This window comes from Anoplopoma fimbria, chromosome 7, assembly GCF_027596085.1.
Source record: "Anoplopoma fimbria isolate UVic2021 breed Golden Eagle Sablefish chromosome 7, Afim_UVic_2022, whole genome shotgun sequence".
Taxonomy (NCBI): Eukaryota; Metazoa; Chordata; class Actinopteri; order Perciformes; family Anoplopomatidae; genus Anoplopoma; species Anoplopoma fimbria.
Genome location: NC_072455.1, coordinates 12,819,078 through 12,843,629, shown reverse-complemented (window position 1 = coordinate 12,843,629; position 24,552 = coordinate 12,819,078). Strand labels below are relative to the sequence as shown.

General features: G+C 40.9%; 1 protein-coding gene across 1 annotated transcript in view; it reads left to right on the top strand.

Annotated features, from left to right (window-relative positions):
• Nucleotides 1–24,552, top strand: part of nrxn2b (neurexin 2b) — a 570,846-nt gene that overhangs the window by 272,857 nt on the left and 273,437 nt on the right. Inside the window, 2 exon segments of the mRNA XM_054600957.1 lie at nt 10,725–10,898; nt 17,033–17,152. Coding sequence (XP_054456932.1) covers nt 10,725–10,898; nt 17,033–17,152 — 294 coding nt within the window.

The window sequence follows — 24,552 nt, the reverse complement described above, 5'->3', positions numbered from 1 at the left end:
AATACAAAGAGAGACTATTTTCGAAAAATGTGTTTTTCATCAGCTACTTTTAGCCGTTTTATAGTCTTTAATGACACAGAGATGAAGGCTTAAAGAGGTGTGCTGTATGCCAGGGCCAGGTTTATTTCAGTGGTGTCTGAGCTCGTCACACACACACATATTGGAACCACCTCCGCTCCTTTCACTTAGCTAAAATGTGACTTTTCTGCCAAGATGGTGTTTGTGTTTAATCCCCAATGGTTTATGCACAAACACAATGTGAATCCGTCAGAAAATAACAGGTATTCTTCTGCATCTTTAATATTTTGACTAACTTACTTCCAATTCGGCAGAGATAAATTAATCTCCTGTACTTCAAAGATTTCGGTATCTTGGGACTTATCAGGCAGATCAGTAGCAGAGAGAAAAGAACACACTGGTAGACTTTTTAAATTTGTTTCAAACAGATTGGGATGATAGAAAATGTTTGCATTAATTATTTTTGATTTCATGCAGGGCGATACTAGTGTTCCCTTGAGTCTTATTATCTCAGAGTGTTGTAGTACCATCAGTGAACCAGGTGTGGACGTGAGGTTTCGGCTGAAATCTGATGTTGTTGGGAAGATAATTGAGAAATGCTAGTTTAAGTATTTACGCTGTACCTGTGTGTACAACATGCATACTCTTTTTTTTTTTTTTTTTATATCCTCTTTAACACTGCTTGAGCTTGCACCAGATGTAGGTTTGTGAACGTTTGAGAAGGAAGAGGCAATGTAATAAAGATGCTGCGCCCAATTTGCATAATAATAACTAAACAAATCACACGCAGCATAACCGGATTTGTAACTCACGTCAGAGAGTGTAAATGTCTCGAGCAGTTTCTTCAGGCTCTTGCATGGCACCTCTGCATCGGAGTGTGAAGACAGTTCACACACATTGCACCATTAATTTATCATGATCTCCATCAGCAGCACAGTTGGTGAGGCTGCCATGATCAGCGTTTTCAGTCTACAGCGACCGATCTTAACTATTAATCAATCAATGTTTAATCATCATTAGCAGACAATTGATGCACGTGTAAAAGCCAGTAAAATGAAAGTTAATTTACCTTGATAATCATTTTACAGATATTGTGGGAGAAAAAGTGGAATCTGTATATCAAACATTTTTCCCAAGTCCCAACTACTGTTAACAATATCGGGAAAAAAAGGGTTCCAGATGATACATGTATGGCTTCCCAGCTGTGCTGAGGAGAGCTGGACTTAATGCTTTTAACAAGATCTGGTTTGTGCAAATGGTTTATTTTTGGACATATTCTAAATCAATTGCTGTGTTATTTGCTTTTCAAACCCGCTGGCTGATTTTTTTTTTAATGTATTTTTTTATAAAACACCTTTTAATTATAGTCACTTGTTGTGTATCCACATGAAACTTGTTTATACGTCAATATGCCAACAGCAAAGGCTGTGGCAAGTGTTTGGTATAAATCAGCCTAAACATATCGGTCCTTCACACAGTCCTTTAAAGCCTCACCTTGCCTTGCAGACTATTTCTTTCCTTTTTATTCATTTCCCTCCCATGTCCCTTTCTACCCCCTCTATTTTCCTGCTCAGTGTCAGTGCTCTTTCAGTAAATGATGGGCTAGGTAGCTTGAGTGCTGCAATAGAGCAGTGTGTTTTAGCTTTTTTTTTTAACTCCCACTGACCTGTCCTACATTACAATTTACTTTGGCATTACTCAGAGCTTTGGCCATTTCCCCACCCTCCCCCTCTCCCTCCCTCTTCTCTTCTGCCACTTCATCTCTCCCTTTCTTCAAAAAGCCAGCTGCGTGGCCAGAGGTGGAGCTGAGATAGAGAAAATGTTGTTTTGACAGTGTGTTTGTGTGTGTCTGCACACAGTGGCATGTGTGAACAGTTTATGCTCAATGCCCTCTGCTACAACTTCTCTGCAGACTCAAATTGTCAAATAACTCTAGGAAAATACATAAAACTGTATTAAATTGCAGCATAATGTGAATTAGTGTTGAATAGTCAATTGCCCCCAAATTAACCAACAACAACCTCATTTTCAAATATAAATGAATAGTGACCATACATCATGGATCATAAAACTAAAAAAACAGCTAATCAAAAAAAAGTTATATTATTGTAGTTGCAGTCCTCATTAGAGAGTATATAATTACCGACTGCTCTAACTGTCTATCTGTCCGGGGTTCTCATATTTAAAATACAGTTATATTGATATATAACAATAACTGAATTGTATGTGTGACTAGTTGTTGGATTTTCTAGCTGTTTGTAAAACTCATAATAACAAGAACTTGATCTAAAAAGGTAAAATACATGTCATTTTTTGTATATTAGAATAGACAAACGACAAATCTCACACACATAGACTTCATGAAATTATCCTCCCTGCAATTAAAAGGCCAAGAAGATAGCAATTAAACCCTCCACCTTGTCTTGTTTAATACTCTAATGATGTATTCATAATCTCTCTGTCTGGCCAAAGGAGGAAGCCTGGTTTTCAATAACTGCTAGGTAAAATATGGATGGCCTTCTTTTTTTTGCCAGATGAATCGACAAGGAAGAAAGGGAACCAATTTCCAACAGAAAAATACAGATTCTTAGTGAAGACAGACACTGCAAACTGTCCTTGTAATGTACAAAAGATGGTTTGTCAGAAAACAAATGGTAATAGATACAAAAAGAATAGAGAAATCAAACAATGTTGAACTCACAAATGTTGGTAATTGACTTGGATTGAACACCAGAAAGCTCTAAGATCCCCCGCTGTCTCTCCACTTAGTGTTATTTGATTTTCAAAAAATTTACCGCATACAGTCTTTGCTAGTGGAGTGGGACTGTTTTTGGCCCTCATCAGTAAGGGTCTCGTTGGCTGCACTCACCTGGCAGAGGCCAGACCATTAATAAGGCCTCCTGATGAATGCGATATTGTCACGGGTGCAGTTTTTGATTTTCCACATTCACAGATCCCCTTCTTCATCCTCTTAGAAAGATTGAGAAATAGAGGTAGAATACTTGAGATAAGTATAGACAGGCATGTCTTTTTTTCGGGCACAATCAAAGGGAAAATCCACCTAAAATAGATCTCAAGGTTTTTTTAAAAGCATCATAGACGGATTGGAGTTGGACAGTGATTAATAGAATAACTACTAGAACACTGTGGAAGCAGTGGATTTTACTGGAGGACATGAGTACACTGTCTGACTAACAGCTGAGTCAGACAACGATTTAGATTAGATCAAACCGATTTAGATGTAATATCTTCATAGCCCACAGTCGGACTCTGATTCAGCTTCGGCGGACCAACTCCAAGAAAGTGCCACCTGAAGAATTCATCAAGTCAAAAGTGCAGTTTGTGCACATTCAGACCAGGGGTAAAAATGGAATAAAGCAAAGAGAGAGGGACAGGATCGGGAGATGAAGAAAAGACAAGGTCAGGATATTGTGAGCGCTGAGAGCGAGGGTGGAAAAAGGAAAGGACAGGGAGATGAACACACATATGAGGAAGCTGGAGAATAAAAGACAGTGGCAGAACAAAGTGAGGAAAACTCAAGTGCAGTGGAAGAGGAGAGCGCGCCGCCAAGGCAAAGCGAAAGGACACTCAATACGGAGTGACATTTCATACAGGGAGAATGGAAGCATGAAAGTGTGTAATGATGCCTGTCTGTGTCACTACACAATCTTTCAGAAAGTGTCACCAGCAAGCACCGGCACATACTCAGAGCCCTGTCAAGGCCCTACCCGCCCACTGATTGCGTTCAAGTCAATGAAACGATGTGATGGAGGCGAACTGTTGCACTCTTTATTCTCCGTTTTTGATTAAGAAATGATGAATTCAGTAATCTTCTTTTCCTCTAATGTAGATATACATCCATGTAGGGAAATGACGGGGGAGTCGCAGCTTGTATGATTGTATTACAACAAGCAATACTATGCCGTAAATGATTATAGAGCAGCTAAGAGACATAAGTTATGTAAAGCAGGCCATCAAGGGTTCATTAACTCCATGTGCAGCTGCTTAGACAGATCCACTAATAAGGCTGTTCTTGATTACTATATGAACAAAGCCTGTAATGTAATTTCTGAGGTAACGGTATTAAAATTATTTACACTGAACTACTCTATACACTGGTGTTACATTCTGGCGCTGGAACCCTACAGAACTAAATTTCAACTTGTCTGCAGTCAGAGGATTGTTTTGAAAAGAGTATGATGTTGCTGTCATGGAAACCCTGAGGCCAGTGGGGAGAAATAAAATGTATTTTTTCACATGCCAAAACGTTTATACCCACCTGTTTTCACAGATGAAAAAAAGTACCTCAGGAAAATGATACAGGAACAGATGGAAACTTATTATTTTCAAGAAATGTATAAAGATTATTCTGGGGATTTATTTTAATTTTATTTTTTTCTTTCTCTTTTGCCTCTCAGGGCTTCTAGAGAAAAGTGACAATACAAAACAAAATGTCCTATTGCATGAAAATATATAGATGAGGTGTGGGTCTCCAGTTTTTCCAAACCATTTAGTTACATAAAAAAGTGACTTTGCACACCGGTTAATAGGGATTATTAAATCGTTGACTGGAGCTCTGTTTTAGATGTGTGTATTTAAAAATGACATGCACTAGTGAATCTGATACACCAACTAATAACCTTTTGTGAATCAAACTGTAAATACTCAGCACATGGTTGTTGTCTCATCAATGCTTATGAACAGCTTGCAGGCAGTCGCAGTAATAATAGCTATTGAAGTATTGGCTCGAACAGACTAGATTGCTTGTTGCTGTAGAAACAATAATAAGCTGGTTTCTGATCAATAACGAGTTAGAACTCAATTCATTTCTCTTTTGTTGTCATACAACATTTGTGAGAAGGGTCAATGTACTCCCACCTAAACACTCTTCATCATGAGAAAGCAAAGATTAGAATATTGATGAGTCATCGCTTAATTTGCGATACGGGTCAATATTATTGTTGTAATGTAACGTTTTCACTCATTGTTCCCAATCACTCTGTCTGACAGATTTGAAAAAGAGACTTTGAGAATGCATTACACCACCTGTGGTTACAATAGAACAGACAGAGAGATAGAGAGAGAGAGCGAGAGAGCTTGCACCTGTTAGCGAACACGTGTCACTACAGTATGAAATAATTACAGTTTTAGTTGCCTCCAGTCTTTATTCCCAGTGAAGAATTCAAAACATCTCCTGCTATACCATTTGTTTTCACAAAACCAAAACACAGAGACACAACGTAATTATACAACTTATGATTAAGCGTCAGCAATTAACACGCATGCAGCGTCAACATTTATTCTCTGAGCCGATCGTCTTGTTGTGGTGCCGTCTTTGTCGATCCAGAGAGCCTCTGTAATTAGCAATCACACAATCCCTGCATCTTCCTGCTGGCTGCCATTGTCGTCGTCCCCCCTCCCGCCTGAAGCACACACCGCCACCACCTAACAGTCCTTCATTTGCACAGCCCACAGCATGTGTGTGTTTGCTTGTGTTTTGTATCTTTTTTCCCCTCATCAGCAATCATTCAATCTTCATCAATTAGAGCCAGCATGAGGGCGAGGCAACACGAGCAACAGAGAGAGGGAGGCAGGGGTTGTTAATAGAGCATTTAATGAAAGTTAATGGTCGGCGTTGTGTTCACCGCGGAATTGGCAAGAGGGAGCTGATCATTGTTTAGAGATGAGACCAGGCGTTCATGGCCCATTCTGACGATAAAACTTCTCCTAATGATGGATAAAGACAATTTCACGGTATTTCTAGATATGGAGGAATACTGAAACACTGTCACTTTGCTCGGCAGCCAATTACAGGCAAGGATGGAGGACAGGTCTTGTTTTGAGTCCACAGAGTAGAATAGAATTATTTAAACATGAGCACCAACAGTCAACTTTTCCATGATAGAAAAAAAAAAAAAAAAAAAAACTGAAGCACTTTAAACACTAATTGGATAATGAGATGGTTGTCATGGGTCTTATAGCCATGAAATGAATTCCCCTTGCAGATAACTCAAATGAAATGAAAAGAGGGACATTGTAGCTATGAGGTTTTCCCTTGTCTGGCAATAACAAATATAACACACAGCCAAGGGAGTTGCCCAGTGCCATTTAAGAAAGTAAACTTGTAAGGCATCAAAGAATATAAGAATTTTTTTTTTCAGTCAGTGCTCATGTTTGCTAGAAATCAAAGAACGGTAAGAAAGGCCATCCACCCTCCCTCTGATGTCTCACAGATCAAATCTATCAGCAAAACTGGATCATTAGGTTTTCAGACTGTATGAAACTATCTATATCACAGATATATATTTCCCTTTAAAACCCTCTGAAAACCCTGGTTTTCCAGTGCAAATGTTAAGTCAGTATGCTCATCCAGATTGTTCTGTCAGAGGCTCCCCAGGGTCGCCATATCATAGCATCCCAACTCCTCCCATCGGCCCCAGAGAGGTCATTATGGTAACCATAGAGATGTGGAGGTGGCGTGCTCTGGCGAGGCCTGAGAGGCTGTAATTGGTCCCATCTTGTCGATCGCTCCGAGCATCGGCAGCAGCACAGGCATTCATCACTGCTGGGACCCCAGAGCCAAACCAGGACTCAGGCTCTGTCTGGGAAGAAAATGGTTCCTCGCTGTTCTTACCTGCCCCTTCTAGAACAGTTCCAAAGTGTGTGAGCCAAAAAAACATAGAGGAAGTTGTTCAAATGACAAAAACATTTAGATATCGGTCTAATCCACATCACTGACAGTTGTATTGAATAGTCAAAATCCTGACTAATCAGGATTCTTCCCTTATTCCCATAAAGACAATATTCCTATTGAGCTGTTTACATGGCTAATGAAAAAGAACATTCCTTGAATGCTCCCGTTTATATTCAGCCGTGCGTACTCTGATTAATTCAACCAGAGGCAAACTTCTTTGACGGTGCGAAAAGAATCTCGCTCTTTCATTCATTAGATGTCTCTCTCTCATAATGTTTCAAAAAAGCAGCCAAAAATGTGGGTAGCAAATTGTGGAAAATATTGAGACAAATATTCCAAATACATTATACGCATGTCCAAAAAATGCTCCGAAAACCAGAATAATATCTAACGTGTCTTAATCGGGATTATTCAGAATGTTCATGCAGAATTTGGTGTTTACATGACCCATATCAAATTCAGAATATTGTGATGTTCAGCATAATATTGTAATATCAGTGTGCATGTTAACACACAGTTTAACTCACATCAGAGCTAAGTTAGAGTATATAAACAAAAAACTTTATCGAAAGTAATCTGTAATTTGAATGAAAGTATTCAACTCCAAAGAGAACACAAAGAGAGCCCAGTTCTCTGAGCGAGGGGGTGGCTGCGTATGCGTGCTGCATACTCATTCATCTGCTGTTGTCTCTCCTCCACTGAAGGAAAACAAAAGTTGCATGACTAATTTCCCTTACAGTACATGTAGCACAGCCCCTCACTCCTCTCTAATCTACCCCAGTTACACATGCAGCCAGTGGGATCTCTGTTCACTTCTGCAGCAAATGCGCAGTTTGTTATTTGAAGATTAACTCATACCGATAATTTCATATTTGCTAAATGGTTCTTTACAGCTGCGATTTCAGGACATCACTCAGCCGGACAGCTAATGAATTCCTTGTATTGATTGTAATGCCCGGGAGCCCCAGCTGGGAAATATGAAGTGTCAAGTGCTCATTAATTCCAGAGAGAAGTTGGCAAACATCATTGACTCATTCCATTACACAGAGTCCACATAGAATTGACCTTGTGGCTCATTGCTTCTCAAAGTGCTAAAGTTGAAGGTTCTGGTTTTCTGCTGTGAAAATGTGATTCTTTTAGTCCTTCTGACGGTCCTATCTTTGTGGCGTGATCTCCCCCTGTGTGCAAAAAGGTTTCGCTGAATGTTAATTTTATGCCTACTTAAAGAAAAACTAGTAGTTCTGATGATGAGAAAAGCCCAGAGCATTTCAAACCATGTTTATTCACACGCACCTACATCAAAGGCCTCTTTGTGTTTTTCATAATTTCATCGCACAGAGAAGGCTGAGAGGAGAAACAATTTGGCTTAAGAGCGGATGGATTTTTCTTTTTAAGTTGTAATGTAAAGAGACATTAATTGTGCTTGAGCGCCGAGATATCCCAGCACTCAGCTTCATCATCATGCTGAAGATTCTACAAAGCCTGCATCCTACGTGCTGAACGTGCTGCTGTGTGTTATTCTGCTCTTCTCCCAGAAGAGTGTATGGACAGGTGCATCAGATGTAGTGCATCAAATGGTGTTTCCAATGCGGCAGGCTTGATGCTGAACAATCTATTCACGTCAACTGTCTTTAAATCACATGATCTTCAGAACACGTCCTGAGCGTCTCTGCAGTGACAGGCATTTTGTCAGGGGACGTCTCTCAGGAGCATACCTCCAAGCGTTCACACCGCTCGGCTTTAAACTGTCAATGCTCCGTCTCTCGGTGTAATGTGTACTGTCATCTACCTGCAGACGCACCTTCACAGTGGATCAGAAACAAACACACTATAGAGACACATGCTGTGAACACCAAATAGCTGCTAATGAGTCAAAGACCTGCTCATTGGGTCGATAACGATTTTATATTGAGCAGGTGAATCACAGACTGTGCCGTGTACAGTAACAATACCATATGTAGAGATGTATGTATATCATTAAGATCTCGGACCCTCGTAAATCGGCTTGCTTCTCCTCTCAGAGTAAATTGAGGTTTATGTTATTTTCACGTAAATTGATATTTGAAAAGTGAAAAAGGGAGATCATCACATCTTAAAGCATATACAACAGAAGCCCCTGAGAGGCAAGTACGTTTTTTCTGGTGATCCATTTTCTGTTGGCTTTCTCTTCTTTGTTTTCGACCTAATAACAAGTGAAAAGAAAACAACAGGTTTTGGATAATCCTTTTAAGTTCCTTAATTGTTCATTTTTGATAACAGGGTAGTTTTAATTAACATAACTTGCTTACACACACTATATATGTATAATGTGTTTAGAGTACATGGAGACATTAAAACTCACCTGGAAGAAAACATGAATGCTTTTAGTTCTGAACACCCAAATGAGTATCACCTGCCAAACTTCTCTTTTATCCACCTGTTTTTGAGTTTAAAACCTGGCAAATACTTATTTTTTCCACCTCACAAACAATTTCAATCCGTCTTGGACAGAAAATGGATTACCAGATTGTTTTTATCACTTGCCAACTCTCAGAGCTTCGTTAATAGTGCTGTAGTCTGTAAATGCATAACATGTTATCTATCATAACCTTTTTGTACGAGCGAAGTACTACCCTGAGCCTTCCTTGTAGCACTTATTGCATTTGTATTAGTTGTTGCACTTACTGTATTCGTATCAGTTCGCTGCACTTATTGAATTCGTATTCGTTTACTGCACTTATCCTATTCGTAGTAGTTTGTAGCACTTATTGTATTCGTATTAGTAATTTGCCTCTGCACTATACTTTTGCTCTGGTTTATGCTTTTAGATGCTTGTTTAAGAAAGGAGATGCACTTGTGACTTCTGGTGACTAGTAGTTCTCTTGAATACCTATGTTGAATACACTTCCTGTAAGTCGCTTTGGATAAAAGCGTCTGCTAAATGACTGTAATGTAATGTTTTAAATTGCAAGCAGTCTGTGAAGCTTCATGACTGGACTTTCTCCCACTGTGGAGAGGTTGCTCTTCTCCCTTTGGTGTTCAGCAGCTGGGAAAGTGCAATCAGGGAAAGTGCAATGAGGTTTGCCTTGTTGTGTCCTCTTAGCAGGGAGGAGCAGGGCCCTGTTGACATGTAGGAAGGTGGATAAGATAGCTCTCTGGAGATAACATTATATTTCATCTGGAGTCCCCATTAGTGTTTGTTTGTGTCTATAGAAAAATTGTGATGTCAGCTGTAACTCATAATTCTTACAGTAAGTGTATTAATCATTTGGTATGACTTTGATGCTTGCTCCTGGTTGAGCTCACCCTGTACTTACCTGGGCAGGTGGTAGGTTCCAGTTTAATGATTCAGAGGAGGTCACATGTCATTTACCGGAGTAGGGGGAGAGGAGATGGCAGCTTCCTGGGAGGCTCCAACTTTCAGTAGTTTGTGTTCTTTTTGCTTCAGCCTAATAAAGTTTGTTTTGTTTCAGTTAACTTTTTCATTAACAAATAACAGAGTTTAATTGCAGTACTTCTGTTAATTGAGCCGTTTCATTAACATCCCTTTTTAAAATTGTCCGATGCCAATCGACATCTTCCCATTATATTGGGTGACGGTGCTACACCTTTAATCAAATGTATGCCTTTGCTTATACTTCACATTCCCATGTCATCGTTTGTATATGGTGAATGAAGTAACGTTTTAAGATGATATTGCAGATATTTTTTTTCAGTTGTCACTATGTCCAGCAATTGTTGAAGTATGTTATGACTGACTAACCTTGTGGTTTACATTATGTTGCATGCTTGCTTGAGCAGCTGAAACAACTACAGGATAAATTGTACTTTTCAATGATAAGAGGTGCAAGGAGTGAAAAGATATTGCACTCTGCCATTTACATTTTTCCTGTTGATGTATCTGTTGAAAGATGTCTTAAACTGTAGTTGGTTATTGTCTGAATATGTTTAATTCTCTATATTTTCAGATTTTATGTGAAACTTTGAAAATCTAAAGATCCTCACAGGTGGCTTCTTCGTGTGTTTTTTGCAGGGGAGCTGTACATCGGTGGCGTGACAAAGAACATGTACAGCAATCTGCCCAAGCTGATAGCATCCCGGGACGGGTACCAGGGCTGCCTGGCCTCCGTGGACCTGAACGGGAGACTCCCTGACCTGATCGCAGATGCACTCCATAGGGTGGGCCAGGTGGAACGAGGCTGCGATGGTGAGTGGGGGAAGAAGACATCCATCGCATACAAACATTAATAGGAAAAGCTATGTTTGACAGGGCTTTGTGACACTTTATTTTAGCTTTTTTCCCCCATAATTGCTAATGACATCCATGTTCAAAAGCAGGGATGAATAGCAATTATCTCTCCTGTGAAGCAACAGAAGAAATCAAATGACATTGATTTCAAGTGTTTGTGTCATTATTCAGTGTGTTCTTGCTAATAGTGACCCACAGAGGATGACAAATTCCGACAACTTCACATCAAGGATAGCTCAGTTTGAGAAGTAGACAGATAATTATGAGAAAAACAAGTCAGGAGTCTTATCAGAATCAGTTTTTTGTACAATTGTATTAATTTGGCATCTTGAGACGGAGATAAAATCAACATCCAGTATGTGATTGCTAAATGTTTCACACTGATAATAATGTTGTGTTAGAGGGGCTAAATACAAATGAGATCCTTTCTCTTGCCTCTTAATGGCTTTCAACATGGCCACGGCTGAGCCAGCGACTTACAGCTAACGGCGATAACAGTGCAGACAACGGCAAGACTGCTGACAGATCTAACAGTGTTTACCTGGGGCCAGCTTTCATTGTTACTCAGAGAGGTAGAAACATTATTTTCAAGTTTTAGAATGCTCTCACAGTACAAAAGGAGATTTGTCCGCACCCATGGTTCTCTTCCTTAAATGCCCACTCAACATTTTTTTTTTTAATTTTTTTATTCAAGCCTATAAATGCATGGCCTGATTACACACACCACTTGTGCAGAGCTTTCCGTAAGGACAGACCAGTGCAGTAATCCGGTGCATTCTCCTTTGGCTGTTGTTTCCTTATTAACATCCGTAGCTCTGCCCAAATTCTCCCAGCTCTGGGCAGTCTTTACAATCTAAGCCCCTGTTCTCTGTAGATCATCTCTATTGCTTCATAAAACGTGCATGAGGGAGGTATCTCTCTCCTCTAATGTTATTGTCAGTGTGGCTAATCTCAGCGACACCCCACCCTCACTGGCTCCTAACTCATCAATCTTGCATTTGTTGCGTTTTAAACCTCTGCTGTGCGCAGCTCGCCCCCATGTCTCAGGCAGCATGGCTACTGTGTCGGGTAGTTACTCCACAGTATAACAGTGGATTTGGGCTCTAGCATTTCCCCTTCAACACACCACACCCTTTCACCCCCCGCCACCATGTCTCAATGGCGTGCTGAGTGTCGAAGAGTACGGTCTTGATTTCCCTGAGGGCCGCACTGGCCGACTCGATGCAGCACTGATCTAGCTTTTTTGTTCTCCCCCTCCATCCCCAACCCTGCTCCTTCTGCTAGCCCGTCTTATTACCTGCCTACTGTACAATTACTTTGCTCCAAACACTGTTTAAAGCTGCATTAAGCTATCATTTTACTCCCCCAGGCACCCAACATGGATGCTAATATTAGTTAATGATTGGATGTGCCAGGGAGCTGAGCAGCTGTAATTGACCAGTTTTGCAGGTGTAGACCTTTTATACAAATATTAGTATGTCTAGACCTGAGGCTGGTGCAAATCCCTGTATCCCCTTATTGATATTAAAGGAATACTTCAAAACCACTTTTCATTGACTAAATTTGCTTACCATGTAGGAGAGAAACCAAACTCTGTCAAATCAAATCAGTTGAATTACAACTTGTATGTTTTAATAGTTTTGATTGATCTTCTTTAACAATGGAAGCTCAGATCCAAACTCTGACATCATGGTTTACTAAAACAATTGTAGTAGTAGTAGTGAAGATGACGTTCCCAAAAGGCAGTGTTGCCCTGGATATGGATCATCGCCAAAGGTCATTGTAAGCTTGTGGACCCGGGAAGCAGAGTGGTCAGAGGTGGCTGCTGGTCCAGTCTCCAAAGACCTAGGTCTGAACAAAGGGCAGAACATTGAGCTTGTTCTTGGTGCCCTCCACTGACTCAGTGGATCACAACAAGAAACAACCAGACAGGGAAAAGGCAACAACGTTGCTTAGTCGCTGTAGTTCTAGAGGGGAGAGACACGTAAACAGGACCAAACATTTAGAAAAAAATCTATTTATGGCTAAAATAATGTTAACATAATGTAAAGTGTCATTAGTAACAGGAGCATGGATATATGTAGTAGTAGAAGCAGCAGTACCAGAGTTTAAATCTCTTCTTACAACCCATTCTTACTGAAAATTGAAGCCAATGTGAAAGTGCCTTAATTTTGCATTATTTATACTGGCCATCAGGGGGCAAATCCTCTGGTAGCAAAAAGAAGTACGATAAGATGGAAGACTATAAGAAAATGAACCTACTTGTCTCTTGATTTATTCCCTCAGTAAACATTGTAAACATGAGCTTATGGTCTCAATCTCTAGTTTCAGGTCTTCTTCAATAGAGCATGATGTTCATTTCGTATGGTCCCATTTAAAATAGATCATAACGCAGGTTATGCTTTAGGGCGTGGCGACCTTTTGATTGACAGGTTGCTACCACAGCGTTGTCCAATCTGGGAGTTGTTCCTGTTTCGTCTTAGAACTTTAAGACTTTCACAATAAGTTTTGAGCTACAACCTCTAGTGTCACTTATGGTTCCAAAAAAATGAGATGGCGACGGCCAAAATGCTGAACTCGTGGCTTCCAAACAGTACTTCACAAACCAATGGGTAGCGTCCCTTCAACAATATTCACTCCTTGTATAAAGTCCATGATGCTAAATTAGTAGCTAAAGCATCATAATTTGAAGCGTAGTGCCCCTGACAAAGCGTCAGTATTTTACCAGTTGGGAGTGAGAATGTGTTGCTTTTCAAGATTCATAAAAGATAAAAACACTTAATAAGTTTATATTAAACATTATGTGAGTAGAACCACTACACCAGTAAAACAAATACGTTTGCCTTCTTCGGAAATGTATTTCGTTATGAACCGAGTGCTTGACTAGATCTGCACTCTGGCCCACTCGACTCTGCTAATATATGAGCAGGTGTCTCAGTTGTAACCCAGCTGTTGGTTTTTAGATGCAGGGGACATCAGCGATGGAGCGTAGATGTGCGTTCACTTTGGGTTTAACAGTAATGTTAGTCTAATTGGCTTCCTATATTGTTCCGGATCTCCCTAAACATTTGGAACAAACACAACAGATGGAGTTTTATGCTCCAACAAACCCAAGGCGCCCAATAACGGGTTCTCAGGCAGCCATACAAAGGTAGTGTTTGGCCAATTGATGGTTGAAGGAACAGTGAGGAAGCGATTACATGACTGGGTTATTAATTGTGACAATATGCTTAATTAGCTCCTCAAAGGACCCTTTTTATGGGCAAGTAATTAATGGCACAATTAGTGTGGTTAGGAACTACTAACAAAAAAAAGCTGATAGAAAGGAAATGACATTGCATTTAAGTGGACATTTTGGAGCAGAAAGTAAAAGCACTCGTAGATAGATAACTTATTTATTTTGTATTTTCTCCATGTGTGTGTTTGGGGGTAGGAGGGGCCCTTTTTAATTGGGCCATTTGTAAATGGCAGAGTGAGTTGTCTGTTTATCTATGAAGAAACAAATTAGTCTTGCACCCAAAAATGGTTCTTTGGAAATGTTTGTGTTTAATTGAGATTTTAATGAGAATCCCCACCACCACCACCACCAAGACAATCCTCAGTATAAGTACATGTGGTGGCTAAGACTTGATCTTCACTCTTGTCTTATATCTAGTATGGAGCTTTGTTTCCCATTACATTTTGAGAACAGTTATTTCAAATTGGGTTGTTTTTGTTTGGGGGGGGGTATAATTACAGCGATCTTGATAGGGGTTCCATTTCCATCAGTCATCTTAACTTCTAATAATACAGAAGCAAAACATTAAATTGTTTTCTATATCATGGCAGTTCATGCCTGTTGGGTCAGTAGCAGTAGTGGAGATATGAGTTCTCATATCCTATCTGAGTAAGTGGTTGTAATTCCACAGAGAAATTACAACAGTAGAGTTTATAATTGACAATTTAAATGTCTTCAGTCGCCCATGACAGTGGGTGGGAACAACGGGAGACAGGATCTACCAAAACACACATACACACACACACAAACACACAAACAAACATCACACACAGATATAATGGAGATACTAAACAGGAACTGACTCCACCACCACTTATTTCCAATGCAAATGTGCCCCTAGTCTGGCAATTACACATCAGGTTTCAACCTTGAATTGATGTCAAATTTAATCTGAATAAATTTCTAAGCAACATAAATCAAATTACTTTTAGTCTGTGGTTTAGCAGCTACTGTATTTTGTCTCCCGTATTAAGAATATAAGGTTTTATTTTTGGATTTCACACTAGTAAACTTTTTTTTCTTTTTAGTAACATAGAGGTAAAGGTTCACAGTTTGTTCAGGTCTGCTGTACAATAGTCAGGTGTCCATGTGAATATTGAGGTAGGTTTTGCTTGCTGCTATCCCCCCCCCCTTGCATACCTGCCAATAAGAGATCCCTTTGTTGCATTTTAAAATGAGAGTAATGTGGCATGGAAACCACAGTTTGTGAAAAAAATGTATTCAACTTCATCTGCAGCTCGTATGAGGCCTCAGCAGTGCGAGTCAGACAAATTAAGTGACTACTCCAAAGCTACAGTTTTGTCTAGACTTTGTATCTCCCCATTGAGCTGCAGTGCAGGGACTGTAACAACAAGAGGGTTTGGTTGTAAAAGGGCTGTAACTTTTGGAAGACATCCATTTAACTTGGACTGCTGCTAAAGCTTCTTTTGAGCTTCAGAAAAAAGAAAAACAGAACCCAGGAGGGGATATTTTAATAATCTCAACCCTTTGAACAGGAGGGGTGATCATAGTAAGAAACTTTTGTTTATTTTTTATGTTCATATGGCACAAAAAAAGACAATGATTGCAGTTTACTATCTCACCTGAAGTTCAGAAAACAGCAAAAAAGAAGAAAAGAAGAACATATGTCGAGAGGTAATATAAATAGGAAATATAGTAGACAGTAAATGGTGGATATGAGTATGATGGATATATGCAGTTATAGCATTATTAACTGTATCAGTGTGTAATGAATACTATAAAATATGCAGTATGAACATTTTAACATGTTCAGCAGTGACAGTAGCCACTGCAAGTATAAGTACAAGATACATAGTGAAGAGTGTGAGTTATGCTTATGGTAGACGTTAAATACAGAATAGCAGCTGGAGTTGAGACTGGTGGGTTGCAAGGATTTTTATTTGATTCACCAAATACATTTGCAAACTCTCCCATTGACTATTGATTAACATTTGTATCTGCAGAACACCTTTTAGCCACATGATAACCTGAATGTTTACGTTGTTATGATGACTACCACTACTACTACTTCTAACATTAAAGTCAATATGAAAGGCCAGCACACATTCTGTTTGTTAAAGAGATGAGAGGGGGAAAAAAACAAAGCCTTCTAACTCAGCCCTAAACATATTAATAATATAATATTCAATAAAGCATGCATAGTAAAAAGTTGTGATCATATATATCTGCTAAATGGGTGGTTTACCTGGTCAACATAATATAAGGTGAAGAGGAGATGGAAGTAAAGATGGTATGACACCTCAGTGAAATCATCATCATGTTCTATGATTGTTCTCAAGCTACTTAGCCTTTCTGCAGGTGCAGACCAGATTTTATGCACATGTATTGCACCCAAATGATATGATGTGATGTGAAGCCATGACATCTCCTCTTTTCACCCTCTTTGGTCTCAAGTCCTGATAAATGTAAACCCATGTTTTACCTCTTTAGCCCTAGTTTGACTCATCAAGGCATAGGCTTGATGTCTATGTCGCTAACACTCAAAACGTTTCACCACCTCACTAAGCTGAAAGCTGCTGGTGGTGTTGATTCTCTGTGAGATTCACAGTACTGGTAGTAGGAAAACAACAGGTATTTGAATGTAAATGTATATTTAAAAAAAAAAAAGGGCTTTTAAAAGTATCTTCAGCTCTCATTGATAAAAGACGGACCGCCAGCAGAGCCGAAAAATGCTCTGAATACAAAAACCTATGCCTCATTAGTAAGTCCCTGTGCATCATGTGTGGTCCTCCACATGAGTTCCTTTTATATCTGTGGATGGCAACTTTTAACTACGTGTTGGTTGTGCCCTCAGGACCCAGTACCACCTGTACGGAGGAGTCTTGCTACCATCAGGGAGTGTGTCTCCAGCAGTGGGAGGGCTTCACCTGCGACTGCACCATGACGTCCTATGGAGGTTCATTCTGCAACGATCGTAAGTGAAACGTTTTCTTTCCTTCGCGATGGTTTGAGTGTGCGTGGCCAGAGTGAGTGGTGCAGGTGGAGATATTTTCAGGTTGGATAGCTGGCTCTTCTAACGTTCTATCACAAGCACGGTATTCATAGTAACACCTCGAATTGCACAACTCAGAGTTCAGCGTGAGATTGGCTCCTCGGCTCCGGCGGGGCTGCAAACACGCTGTGAGGAGAAGCACCGATTCAAGTCCTGTGTCCCTGTCATGTGGTCGCATGCTGGGAGGCTGGCAGCAAGGGAGTTCAGGAAGGAGGGCAGGGAGAAAGGGCCGGATAGATTTAGGGCTTTTATATTTTGGGGTTTTAAGTTTCTTTCCTTAGGTGACAGTCTGTATTTATTGTGGCTAATGCTTTAACCGAGTGCCCACAGTGAAGCTGCATTCTATACTTTTGTGTGGTCACCAGCTGCATTGCAAAGATTTCATCGTCACAGGGGAAACTGCCCTGGAAGATAGATATGTTTTTAGTGATTAAGAATTACGAATGTATCCGAGCTCGGCTTGCTAACAGAGAGCTCCTGTACAATTAGCATTCAACACTCCTCACAGGATTGATTTAAACAGGGGCAGAGGGAGGGTGACAGGCTAACAGACCTGTTTGCATAAGTCTTCATTTGCTTATTAAGTGGTGGGTGCTGAGTTAAGCTGCAGCACACTCACCTTCTTCTCTATTTATTTATTATTTAAAAAAGCCATCCTGTGTTTCATTTGTGATGGAGTTTATCTTTGATCATTGTCATGTTGGTTGCGTTGTTAGCCAGACAGAATGTGATTGGGGATGATTAGCAAGGTTCTCCTTTGGCTCCTGGAGGACTTGAGTGAAGGGGAAGGCAATAATAATAATAATAATAATAATAGCGCCTGCGTCGGCATGACAGCCATGCAGAGATAAGCAGAGAGATCCCTCAAGGAGAGCAAGTGATGGAAAGAGGAGAGGAGAGGGGTGCTGTTTCCTGCATTTGAGTTGTTGCCTGTGGGGAGCGCTCCGTGGTTTTTACGGTGCCGGCTTCAAAGATGACAGGTAGAACTGTGTGGCACTAGGGCACATACCAACATGTGTTCTGTGGAGAGAGCTAGGGGATGTGTGTCTGTTTTGTGAGAGTGTGTAGAGTGGGGGGGGAGGACTTTGCAGCCTGAACAAAGACATTGTTTAACTGAAGACAAAATCATACAAGTATCAGTGTGCACTAAACTAGGTCAAACTCCATGAAAATCTCACACATATGAGACTATATGGAAGCCCTTGGAGGCAAATGTAAAAAAAAAAAAAAAAAAAAAAAAAAGGCAGGTGATTTTATTATCTTTTGTTAATTATTTCGTCAAGATCCTCCTTTTTTTTTTTCATGTTCTTCGGTCCCGAGCAAAGGATATGAAACAATTTAGATCAGACTTTATTTTTTTATTTCTCAAATGCATCTCAGGCCTTTTCGAGTGTCATCTCTAACTTCAACTTATTATTCACTTTGGTTCTGAACATCATTTACTAGTATTATGGGTTTACTGGCTGCTGTCTAAAGTTCCCTCCCCTCCACTCGCTGTCTTCCTGCTGTTTTCTCTGTGAAATATTGCCATACTACGGTATAACACATCACACACAATCCTATTCATGTCTACATACTGTATATATTTTGTCAAATGTGTTATACAACAGTCTCATTCAGTGTGCATGCATTGTTATAGCTGGTTTCTATTGCTGCTTCCCTCCCTAACAACAGCTGCAACTCTTCAGACCGGCCCTTCTGTCTTCATTTCAGCTTGGAAAACATATTTCATCTCTTGACTTTAAGAGCCTCCCCTGAAACGAACTTTGGGCTCGTTCTCTTCATCGTCTTCTCTTTCTTCTCTTTGCGTTTTCGTACTTTTCGCCACACAAGCAGCTCTGTATCCTTGAGCTTTTCTTCTGGACTTGCACGAAACAATCAAATCGACATTTGTCTCATCACGTCAACCTTCGTGGAATTTTTCCTTGAACCTGCTCTGAAATCAAAGGTAGGATTTGTTGGTTAGCATTTTCAATTTGTGTATGAAACCTATGCTCAAGGTGTGGATAAAACTCTACCCTGTCGTCAGCTTTACACTCTCTCTTTACTCCAGTGAAAAATGGCTCCACCCTGTTCTCTGCCATATGGCCTTGATTCGTCTTCTACACATCTAAAAATGCACAGCTTTGAAATAGTTTGAAGGTGCAACGTGTAAGATCGGAAAAAATTTTAGTCACAGTTTGGAGATAACTACTGTCAGCAATGTCCGACCTGTCCTGTCTTGGCATAGACCGCACAGGAAGGAGACATAGTTATAGAGTATCTGTGGGCTTGTCAATAGTAAATCAGTGATCTGTGTGTGTTTTGATAGTTTGTTCTTTGGATTAAATCCAAGAGGTTAAATGCTGTCCCTTTATTTATTTGGAGCAGTCAACCAGGTTCTATGTGCCTTTGTTTTACTTTTAGAATTTCTGTAGCCACGGAAAACAAATAGCTTGCATCCAACCTATCCGTGTCTGCATGCGTAATGAGAATGAGAGGAGAGGGGGGGGGGGGTAAACAGGCGAATGGGTAGCATATTTTTGTAGCTGTACAAAAGGATACGCGTGACATCAGAGGAAGGGACAAAAATAGGGCCGGTAAAATGAATCACAAAGAGCCACCTTGCCGTGTGATCACACTCTTTATCCCTCACTCAGCAGCCATACTGTGAAGCTGCAGTGCATCCGTACAGTACAGAACACACACCTCCACAGTCACACATCAGTCACTCACATGTTTATACCGTCTCTCACACACGCACGCACTTCGAGAATAATTTTCATTTTGCTTTCAAAGAAGAATGGATGACTTTAACAGTCATTGCCACTGCTTTTTATTCTCTGAACGGAATAAGAAATTAGCATAATTATTCCCCCAACGGTGCGCACACTGCTGTTTGTGAACGGCCTTCTGCTGTGGCCAGTCAGCGTATGTGTGTCCATGTGTGTTTGGAATACGCTGGTTTACTAGAACAGCAATACGCCTGCAAAAGACAGGCTGTAAAACAGACGGTCACATAATGACACGCTAAGAGTGGAGTTTCACTTGGTCCATTGTTCGATAGAGAACACCTTTAGTCTCTTTTCCTCCGTCATTTATTTCACTCTTGGTGGAAGCCTTGTCAAAACTATTGACTGTACAGTATTATTTATGAATGCACATCCACAGATGAATAGAGTCGATTTTAAACACAAAGGGAAAATGTTATGTTGTGCAGCATTTTATCAACATTGACGTTCCGTCACAGATAAACCGAAGTACTTTGTCTTTTTGTTACCTGTTGGACATTTGCCACACTAATCAAACCTGGAATGAAAAATGTTAGTTTTCTTTGCACATTGAGTTTGTTTATTATTTATTTTAATAGAACAGAGATATTTAAATGATGAAATCCCAGATATGCATAACCTAATAGGAGGATGAGTCACTTGACCTTTAGTAGTTGCTTACTAAAGAGGCCCATTATCTCTGGTTTCAATGGAGTTTTAGTGTCACATCTTTTCTAAATGTGGTAACAGAGTTCTCTTTACTCTGCCAAGAATGAAAAGCTTTTTAATGATCAAACTCACCTCATCTTATTGGCTCTGAGAATGCATCATTAATTTCCACTCTCTCCAAGCTTATTGTTGTGTACTCTGTTGTATCCTTTTGAAAAGTCACACGTTTTAGTGCCCGGAGGCGAGGGCAGGGGACAGAATACAACGTGACACGCTGAGAAGCTCTAACTAAAACAGGCTCAGCCCGGGGTTATCCGCTCCGCTTGGTGGCGTTGATGAGGCCCCGCTCCGGGCGGCGCCCACGTGGATGTCTCTCAGGCGTTATTTAAAGCACGCACCCATGTCCCCACCCCTCCGCTGTCTCATCAAGAATTCCGATGGTTGTCTTTGTTAGCAGTATTGTTTTATCCATTTCAAAAATGGGTTTACCTCCGGGTCCACTAACTGTTAGAGATGGGTCTGCTCAGTACAGTAGTTACTTGGTATAGTAAATGGTATACAGAAGCATTTTAAATAGTCTTTTTGCAGTTGAAAAAAAAAAAATGAACAACGCAGAAATGCATTTTGTCACAAAATATTTCTATGAATACCGCAGTACAAGATAAGGTGTCTGAGTTGAACTGTGTATCACCTCCTAAATTCTCTGGTCCACGGAGCTATTTTGAGAGCTCCCACGCAGTCTCTAGGATTGAATCCAATCTCCCCCCCACATCCCCATCCCCATGTCATACTAGAATGCAGTTTTCTTTTTTTTACTGGCATTGACTATTTATGAGCTTCCACCTGACATGGCAGATAAGAGAAGACACCATTGAGGAAGCCAGGCGTTCTGATTGGCAGATAGTTTATATTGGAAGTGATCACCGGAGCCCAGAGTTAGCAGTGCTGCCTTTTAGCGGCGGATAAAGGGAAGCTCCCCGCCGCTCTCTCCTGCTGCTTATTTGTCAAGTTCCTATGTAGCAATGCTGCTGAGCGGGTGTGACGGTTCATATTGTGATGGGTGGGTATGTGTGTGCATCTGAAGTAAATCCCAAACCAGATTTAGTTAAATATTGTTTGCACCTCTTCAGTGACCTCTTCTGCTGGTCAGTTTGCTTTCTCTGGCCTGCACTCTGGGGAGGCCAGAGAGAAGGGGCAGACACAAATGAACCTCCTTTCTACAAACAGTCCACTGACCTTGGTAGCCACGTCCAAACACAACTGCTCCCCAACGGCATTTAGTATCAAATGTATCCCTTTTCTAAAACAGCCTCTGTGTTTCTGTTCTCATTAACAGTAGGGACATCTGGTGCTTGCAATTGAAACTGGAGGTTGTTGCACATACTGTACCATTGTGTTCATGCACACAGATGCATTTGAGGCACAACAAATAGGGAAAAAAAGCTGTCTTATAACCCTTCGTACACACACACACTCACCAGAGAGAGCATTTGTTATTCAGCAGCAGCCCACGGTGATTGACTGGTCTATTTGTCTCTGGGTAGCGTATAAGTGGGCCACTTGGTATTCTGCCTTATTCATCTGGAACCAGCTCAGACAGAGATGCTGTGTAAGTGCGTGCGGTGCGAAGGCTTTGTTTCTCTCTCTTCCTCTGTTTATGTGAGCGAGGGGAGCGCGAGAGAGAGAGAAAAGCCGTAGAGGGAGGTTCTGGGAGGAACCGACCGGGTGCAATTCTTAGCTGGGCGTTTGCACAACACGTGCATGTGCACAATGAATCCAGCTGCCGGTGCATAGTGCCGCCAGGCATACTAATTGAGTGCAGAGTTCCAGAGCGTCTGCAGGCAGCACTGCTGATTTCAATCTGCCTCCTCTCCCAATCTATCATCTCTATTTATTTATTTTTCTCTATTACCGTTCCCACAGAATAAAAAGCATCAACCTGCTGTCTTACTACCGTGCATGTTGAGACTTAAAAGGTACAAACTTGTGACAAATATGATACCTTATACTTGCATTAAGAGACATTATGTCAGAAGCTTAGTTTTTGACCCATATCAGTAGAAAATAGACATGTTCCTCTTTATTTATTGGATCCTTTTATTTAGGCCATAGGAGGGCCATAACACAAAATGAATGGACTTCAAAAATTCTAAAGGACAAAGTGCCGCTAATCAAGGGTGCTTTCGCACCTTACCTGTTTGGGTCAGTTAAAAAGAGCTCAGCTCCGTTTGCCTGGCTGATACGGTTAATTTGGGCTGGCATGGAATATGGCTGAACTGAGACCGCTTGAAAAGTTTGGGTCAGTCCACGTCCAAGGGGACTCTTGTGCTGATTAACGGGTCAAAAGTTGTTCATTAAGTCCATTAAAAAGTGTGTGACAGTGATCCCACACTAATATGCCCCAAATAATTACTGTACAAGACACCATATATGTTTCTCTGTGCGCTCCCTGACATCCCCACCAATAATCTGGTGTGCATGAAATGTCGTTACTGTACAGTCCTCTGTATATCATTCATAAATCAGTAATTTCTTCATGAGCTCTTTACGACACCAAAGAACATAAATATACACATCAGAAGCATTAAAGCGTTGCAGAAACACCTGTTGGTCACTGAATTTGATTTTCCCATGAAGGGTCCTGATGATGCAGGTTGACTCTCGCTAAAACTCTCCAAAGAGTAACCTGTCAGTCTGTAAAACTTCATTTTAACTCCCTCTTGGTTGGTTTATTCAAAGTCAGAGTGAACATAAACTTGACCTGAACTAAATTGCAACAACGTATCAGACTTTTCTCTTGGTCCAGACCAAATGAACCCAGCTACAGGTGGGAAAGCACAACCTTAATAGGCCTGATAGGTTTCAACAGGCGTTGGTCATGCTTTACCACTCCTGCATTCTCTCTCCACTGAATTATAATGGAACCTGATTGTTGAAATGCATTCGCTCTCATCCAGACTGGCAACTCTACATGTGGTCATTTGCTCGGTACCCTTGCGATGGAGAGGGGATAATAAAGGTTTTTAAAAAAGAAAGCAAAGAAAAAAGAAAAAACAAAGATGGCTGCTGGTTTCTAGAGCAAAACAGCCTCATGGATCCAGCCTCACTGCAGGTGTAATGCACTTGGTTGAAGCTTAACATCGATTGTCAGGCCGCTTGTTATGATGAAGGTCACACCGGCTTCACCGTTGACTCTGTGCTCAACACAGCGTGGATCAGGACAGACTTAAGGAGAGGCTTTAGCCCTCTCAGATTCTCATCACCAGCTGAAAACACTCAGCCCAAAAACTCACGGGGAATGAGTAAGCGGAGCCGCAAACCTCTCAGACAGAAAAAAATGAATAAAAAAATGACTGTCCTCAAACCCCCTGATCCAATAAGGGAAATCTGTTTTGACCCAGAAGCGGTCAGGGAGAAAGACAAGCATGGTCGCACATACAACTTAGAAGGTGTCTGAGCAGCATTTTTTTCCTGGCTCATATTCTCCATTCCTCTCCATTCTTTTTTTTTTGTTGATTGTTGTTATCCATTCCTCCCACCTCTTCCGCGGCTCCCACCTTCTCTCAGCCATTTGCCAGCCAGCCCAAAAGAGCTGCTGTCCGGACCTAGTAATTAACCGGCACCTCATTAGGCCAGGAACACAGTGTGAATCCTGAATAATCACACAATTCATGCCCATAAATATACACACACACAAGAACCCCCTCTACTTCTCAGTTGTGTGCCGCTCCGTAAATGAGATGGAGGGAGACCGGGGAGGTTGCAGCTATCTTTCCGTTTGCAGACACCGAGAGTGAAAGCACGGGCAGATAAATGAGAGGATGGATGGAAAGCAGTGAGGAAAAAAGAGAGAGAGAGAAAGAGAGCGTGAGTAAGGAATGAAATAGTGTTTGGGCATGCAGA